This window comes from Otolemur garnettii, unplaced genomic scaffold, assembly GCF_000181295.1.
Source record: "Otolemur garnettii isolate 467f Iridium unplaced genomic scaffold, OtoGar3 scaffold00172, whole genome shotgun sequence".
In the NCBI taxonomy this organism is placed as follows: domain Eukaryota; kingdom Metazoa; phylum Chordata; class Mammalia; order Primates; family Galagidae; genus Otolemur; species Otolemur garnettii.
In genome coordinates this window covers 642,746-649,972 of record NW_003852567.1, presented here as the reverse complement: position 1 = coordinate 649,972, position 7,227 = coordinate 642,746, and the positions used below count along the sequence as shown (strand labels likewise).

The 7,227-nt window shown below is 50.9% G+C and overlaps 1 protein-coding gene across 1 annotated transcript; it reads left to right on the top strand.

The window, feature by feature from the left end:
- The first annotated feature begins 1,406 nt into the window (after positions 1–1,406).
- On the top strand, positions 1,407–7,227 carry CA9 (carbonic anhydrase 9). The gene is made up of 11 exons (XM_003800239.1): positions 1,407–1,889; positions 2,653–2,682; positions 2,938–3,108; positions 3,262–3,404; positions 3,485–3,577; positions 4,933–4,999; positions 5,797–5,954; positions 6,152–6,296; positions 6,382–6,408; positions 6,818–6,899; positions 7,036–7,227. Exons 1-11 carry the CDS (start codon positions 1,478–1,480, stop codon positions 7,094–7,096), a joined length of 1,389 nt encoding a protein of 462 aa, XP_003800287.1. The 5' UTR covers positions 1,407–1,477; the 3' UTR covers positions 7,097–7,227.

The following is a 7,227-nucleotide window of genomic DNA, read 5'->3' as shown; positions in this document are numbered from 1 at the left end:
GGGCTGGGGATTCGAACCCGCCACCTTAGGTGTACGTGGCTGGCGCCTTAGCCGGTTGAGCTATAGGCGCCGAGCCCTGGTCAAAATATTTCATGTCTCCTCTTTGCTCAGAATATCCTTCATTCTCCCTATTCATTTTACCAACTGGATTCTTCTTCCAGGCCATGATTAAATTTAGCCTACTTCTGTATTGCCTTCTGAGCCAGAATTAATCTCTTTACTCTCAGTATCATGATAATGTCTGCACTTACCCACTAGACTGTGAGCTCCTCGGGCTGGGACTGGGCCTTATTTCCCCCCCCCCGCCTTTTTTTTTCTTTTTTGAGACAGAAAAAGGGCCTTTGTCACCCTCAGTAGAGTGCCAGGGCATCATAGCTCACAGCAACCTCAGACTCTTGGGCACAGGAGATCCTCCTGCCTTAGCCTCCCAGGTAGGTGGGACTATAGGTGCCCACCACGATGCCCGGCTATTTTTAGAGACAGGGTCTCACTTTTACTTAGGCTGGTCTCGAACACCTCAGCTCAAGCAATCTACCCACCTTGGCCTCCCGGAGTGCTGGGATTACAGGCATGAGCCATTGCACCGGCCCTCTTATTCTTTTCTATACCCCTAGTCCATAGCCCAGTGCCTGATAAATGTAGGTACTAAACAAATATTTGTTTGAATGCAAGAGTGAATGGCATTCCAGGGAGTAAGAACTAGATTAACAAAGATGGTAAAAGGTTTGGAGAACAAACAAATAGTTTAATTTGGCTGGACTATGAGGGAGACTCAGAGATAAGATGGAAAGGTCTCTTGGGTAAGTTTTAGAAAGGACTTGGAAGCCAGAAGGACAAAATGTGCATACTTTGGTAAGCAGTGGGTAGTGGGGAGCCAATGAAGTTTTTGAGCAGGGGAGTATTATGACAAAATACACATTTAGGTAAAATCCAGCAGAGTTCTTATCATACATGTACTCAGTTTTTTATTCAAGCTCAAATTTGCCTTCTACCTACTCATCTACCTAACTCACCCTCAGCTTCCCTAGCAGCTTATCCTACCCCTTTATCTGCTCCCTGGCTGGACCAGGCATGTGTGTATATGGGCTGCTTTCCCTCTCACTTGAGGATACAGGGGCCCAGCTCCTCTGTCTTTCTCCTTCTCTTCCAGGGACTGGGAAGCAGGCCAGGCTTAGCTTAGGCTAGCTGGCAAGCAACCTGGCAGTGCCAGGGAGAACCTGCACTGTGCCAGGTGGTGCCTTGGGTTCCAAGCTGAACCCATGACCCCCGATAACTTTCTACCTGTGCACACACCTGCCCCTCACTCCACCCCGATTTAGGCTTTGTATGGGGAGGGGGCACAGGGCCAGACAGACCTGTGGGACTTTGGCTCCATCTCTACAAAAGTGCACTCTGTGAGTCAGCCTGCTCCCCTCCAGGCTTGCTCCTCCCCCACCAGGCTCCTGTTTCCAATGCACGTACTACCCGTCCACACGGTATGCTGGGACACCCCGCAGTCAGCCACATGGCTCCCCTGTGCCCCAGCCCCTGGCTCCCTCTGCTGATTCCCGCCCCTGCCCCAGGCCTTACTGTGCAATTGCTGCTGTCACTGCTGCTCCTGGTGCCTGTCCGTCCCCAGAGCATGCTCCAGATGCAAGGGGATCCCCCCATTGGAGGAGGTTCGTCTGGGGAAGATGACCCACTAGGTGAGGAAGATCTGCCCAGTGAAGAGGATCCCCCTGGAGAGGAGGATCCACTTGGAGAAGAAGATCCACTTGGAGAAGAAGATCCACATGAAGTTAAGCCTGAACCAGGAGAAGAAGACTCCCTGAAGTTAGAGGATCTACCTACTATTGAGGCTCCCAGAGATACTCAAGACCCCCAGAATAATGCCCACAGGGACAAGAAAGGTAAGTGGCCATCTGCCTCCAAATCTAGGCCCCAGGAGGTTCATGCCTCCCTTCCCCATGCCCTGGCTCAGGCAGTGACCATCCAGGGAAGGAGAAGAGCCTGTACTCTGACAGCAGCCCTTCTCAGGAACTCCCAAACCACTACCCTCAGAGCTAGAAGGGGATAGATGTGAGAGAAAATGGGCCTTAAGAGATGGGAAAAAAGAAAAAGGGAGAAAGAGAAAAAATAGGTGGAGAGAGGGAAGAAGGAGTGTGAAGGGAAGAGAGGAAAGACTGGGCAGTGGAGAGGGTACCAGAGGACGATCTGGAAGAACTTGTAGGTTCATTCCTGTGCAATGAGGAAAATGAGACATAAAAAGGAGACAGCAGGTAGAGGGACCTGGCATCTGGACTCCCAAGCCAGGAACTTTGAGAAAGGAGTCGGGACTAGACAGGGCAAAGGGATCAGCAGGGAGGAAAGAGGAGTGAGGGAGAAAGGAAAGATGGTCTATTGATTTGGGCTGTGGACTGAGGTGCCCACTCACTTTATAGACCCTGAGACAGTGGCTGCAAACTTCGAGGTGTGCTGTGTGGCCTAACCAGGTGTGGTGTAACTTTGGTTAGAGTCTGTTGTGCGTTACACCTGGCCAGCTTCACGTATGTTACCTTCTGTGCCCTGTAAGGCATCTGAGTTTGCAAACCTGTCTCTAAGAGGTTCCTACCCATTCCTGTCCCAGGAAAGGGACTGGGCTCTGAGATCCGCCTGTTCATCTTACTTACGCAGGCGATGACCACAGTCATTGGCGCTATGGAGGTGAGACACCCACGCCCTACACAGACCCAGCCTCGGAACCCAGCTCTGCTGATCTGCCCAACCATCTCCTAATTGGGGTTCTGAGCGTCTCCGCCAAAGCCCACTGCCTGTCCCCGCCCACATCCCTGATTTCTATTTCCCGCCCTGAAGCCTCCTGACTCCACCCCATCACTTTTTTTTTTTTTTTTTAACCCGGGTTCCCTAAAAGTTCCTGATCTAGTTATCAGACTTCCTCACCACACTCTCTCACCCCAGGAGACCCGCCCTGGCCGCAGGTGTCCCCAGCCTGCGCAGGCCGCTTTCAGTCCCCGGTAGATATTCGCCCCGAGCTCGCCGCGCCGTGCCCCGCCCTGCGACCCCTGGAACTCCTGGGTTTTGAGCTCCCGCCACTCCCAGAACTGCGCCTGCGCAACAATGGCCATACTGGTGAGGGGTGCTCCGCAGAAGCTCAGGGAAGCGGCGAGCTACCCGGGATGGGGCGCAGCCTCCGGAGTGCGACGGGCGAGGTGGTGCCTGGGGATTCGGTGCCCTACGGGGCGGGCGCGGCGGGGCGTGACTCACCTGCCTCTCCTCACCCAGTGCAGTTGACTCTGCCTCCCGGGGTACAGATGGCCCTGGGTCCTGGGCAGGAATACAGGGCCCTGCAGCTGCATCTGCACTGGGGGGCTCCAGGGCGCCCAGGCTCAGAGCACACCGTTGATGGCCACCGCTTCCCTGCCGAGGTGAGCACTGAGCTGAGTAGGGCACAGGGGAGGGGCGGGGCCGGAGATCTGGCCCGCTCCTACCTATGGGTCCTTTCCAGATCCATGTGGTTCATCTCAGCACCGCATTTACCAAAGTTGACGAGGCCTTGGGGCGCCCGGGAGGCCTGGCCGTGTTGGCCTCCTTTCTGCAGGTACCAGACTCTGGACTCCGACCCCAACTCCCTGCTTCTCCACGCTCCTGGACTCAGCGGTCTCACCGTATCTTACCCCCATCCATGCTCACCCTGGTGCCCAGGCTATCATCTTCATTCACTTACTAGTTTATTTATTCAAAACCCACCGTGAACCAGGCATTTGGCTACAACAAGGATTCAAAGGCCTAGGTTCCTGCCTTTAAGGAGTCCACAGCCAGTAGGGGAGGCTAACATAACATGCCCTATAAAACGACGTGGAGTAAAAATGGTGGTGAGAGAGGAGGTGCAACTCCTTCTCTAGTGAGGAGGAAAAGGAAGTGTTTAGGCCGCATCTGGTGGTTCACACCTGTAATCCTAGCACTCTGCCTGGCGGAGGAGGGAGGATCCCTTGAATCCAGGAGTTCAAGACCAGCCTGAACAAGAGCAAGACTATGTCTCTTCCAAAAAATGGAAAACTAGCTGGGCTGTTGTGCAGGGGGGCCCATAGTCTCAGCTGCTCTGGAGACTGAGACAGGAGGATCTCTCCAGCCCAGGCTTTTGAGATTGCTGTGAGCTGGCTGAGGCTTCCACACTCTAGCATGAGGCAACAGAATGAGCTGCTGTGTCAAAAAAAAAAAGAAAGAAAGAAAGAAAGAAAAGTAAAGGAAGTGTGCCACATGGAGGGAACAGTGTGTGCAAAGACTCAAAATATGACCTATTTGGGGAATGGCAGATGCAGTAGTCTGGACATCAGAAAGAGTAATTCTCTAATTCTCCAATGATCCATCATTTTCTCTTTGTAAAATGCAGTATATAGTGACCTCTTTGGGCCTTAATAATCAAGGCTACACACTCAATGATTAGAGGAGGCCAGTAAAATGAAGGGGTGGTGAGATTCCTTCCAGGATCACTGCCAGGCTTAGCGCCAACCACACAACACAAAGTTTGAGAGCAGTGCCTCAGAAATAGTATGTCAGGATCTCATTCCAAAAGTCAAACACATGTATTATTAAGGTGAGTGCAGAAGTAACATGAATATAAAGGTGTATCATGGTTTTCTGATAGAGATCATGGAGTGTGTGGAGGTAACAGTGAACAAGACTGTATAATGTTAGTCAGGCCCAGGTCATTGAGGACCTAGTATCCTAGTAAAGTGTCCCCTCTCTCTCCTTCTCCCCTCCAGCTGGCTGTAGAAAATCAGTTCCCTAAGCGTATTAGTTTGCACAGCAAGAGTAAATAGACTTTGAGTAATGATACATGAGATTTTATGTTCCCCTAGCATTCTCAGAGCTGAGGAATGAGAGAGGACTAGGGAAATTCTAGGACGTTCCAACCTCCCTGGTATTGATCTGTTTTACACTGTCATCCCTCAGGAGGGGCCAGAAGAAAATAGTGCCTATGAGCAGTTGCTGTCACATTTGGAAGAAATCGCTGAAGAAGGTCAGTTTATTGGTCTGGCCCCCATCCTTGATGCCCTGGTTCATAGAGAATTGCCCTGGGGAGCCTGAGACTGGAAGTGGGCTCCCTCCCATGTGGGAGAGTTGAAGTGTTTTTTGGCTTTCCTTATGATAATGACTGCAAAGCTGACAGAGCCAAAAGGGCCCAGGCAGGCTGGGCCACAGCAGGCTTTATGGTTAAAGACCAAACAAAAACCAAAGAAAAGATTAAAAACTATCTGGGATTTTTGAGGTTAAGTCCGAAGAGCTAAACCTTCTGAGAACTGTCTACTTCTATTTTATAAGCAGCAAATAGTTTGACTTTGTAAATATTTTTATTGGAAATCTTTACCTTCTCAGTCCCTCTAGGTCATTTTATACCTCACTAACTTTACTAGACCTTTAGGTTTTTGTTAAACTAAAAGAACTTTGGAATTCTTGTGTCTGTTTTATTAAACTAAAAGAACTTTGGAATTCTTACGTCTGTTTATTAAATATTCACATTTATTTATAAGTTATGTCACTCATTTACCCTTTTTAATTCACTCTGGACTTAAATCTCTGGTCCAGCCTCTTGTGGCAGTATGCAGGAAGAGTGAAGACACAGGGAGAGGACTTTGGCCTCAAAGTTCTTTGCTTTCTTTTGAGTTACATCTTATGTATGGGAAGGGACACACTTAGTGAAGAAGTGTCTCAGGGACTTGAGTTAACTTGGTCCTGGGAGGTGAAACTATATCCCTATACCTAGAAGCTTCTAGGGGCACAATGTAGGTGAGACCCCAACACAGGTCCTCTCCACAGGCTCAGAGACTTGGGTCCCAGGACTGGACATATCTGCACTGCTACCCTCTGACCTCAGCCGCTACTTCCGATATGAGGGGTCTCTGACCACACCTCCCTGTGCTCAGGGGGTCATCTGGACTGTGTTCAACCAGACAGTGAAGCTCAGTGCTAAGCAGGTGGGTTTGGGGGTGGTGTTGACAGGGGGTTGTGGGGCAGAGGGGATGCAGGATGAGGTGAGGAGAATGAAGAAATCAAGGGGGTGGGTGTAGGGGGTATGGGAGATAGAGGGTGGTGGCCTGAGGTGCTGGCTTTGAGAAGGCCTTGGACCCTTGTTTCCTTTCATGCCTTGATTCCCCCCCAACCCCTTTCCCAGCTCCACATGCTCTCTGGCTCCCTATGGGGACCCAGTGACTCCCGACTACAGATGAATTTCCGAGCGACACAGCCTTTGAATGGACGAGTGATTGAGGCCTCTTTCCCTGCTCAAGTGGACAGTAGTCCTCAGACCATTGAGCCAGGTACTGCTTTGTCTGGTGTCCTCTCACTCTCCCAAGTGTCTTCACTGGTGATCACAGTGTGGCTCTGTCTTCTTTTTCTGTGCAGTCCACCTAAATTCCTGCTTTGCTGCTGGTGAGTCTGTGCCCTTCTTCCTGCCCTTTTACTGGGAGACACCCCTCCCAGGGGATAGTCAGGGCCATCTCTATTCCCTCTCCTTTGCCGCAGAACAAACCCAAACCCCAGTATGATTCTGAGTCCGATGATGGGGGTGGGGGACACCCCCATTGTCCCCAAGGCTTAGCTGATCAGAATGAAGGTCCAGAAATCTCTTAGCATTCCTTTTCCCAAACAGCACTTTTACTTAGCTTTCAGGAAGGAAAAATGGTGCATATCTTACCCATTCCTGTGTATCCACCCCATCCCTCAGCTGTCCTCTTCTAGAGACTGAGACATTGGGGGCTACCTGAGAACTCAGGACAGGGATTGGGGGACCCATGGACCCTTCTCTCCCGGAAGTAGCCTTCTCCTTTCTCTCTCCCAGGTGACATCCTGGCCCTGGTTTTTGGCCTCCTCTTTGCTGTCACCAGCATCACCCTCTTTGTGCAGATGAGAAGGCAGCACAGGTATTATACTGACTCCTCCCTCAAGCACGACCCCCAACCCCTGTGGAGTCCAGAACACCAAGTTTCGTGCACATTGCACACACGTGAGCTCATCCTGGGCCAGTTTTCTGATTAAGCTTCCCTCATGTACACACAGAAGTGGGACCAAAGCAATTGTTAGCTACCACCCAGCAGAGGTCGCTGAGACTGGTGCCTGAACTTGGAGAATGTGCAGACAAGCCGGCTAGAGAAATCTGAGGGGGAGCTGGAAACTTTGTCCTGCCCTGCCCATTATACCACTTCCTTTTCAACCTCCAAAGAATTTTTTAAAATAAATATTTCTGATAAA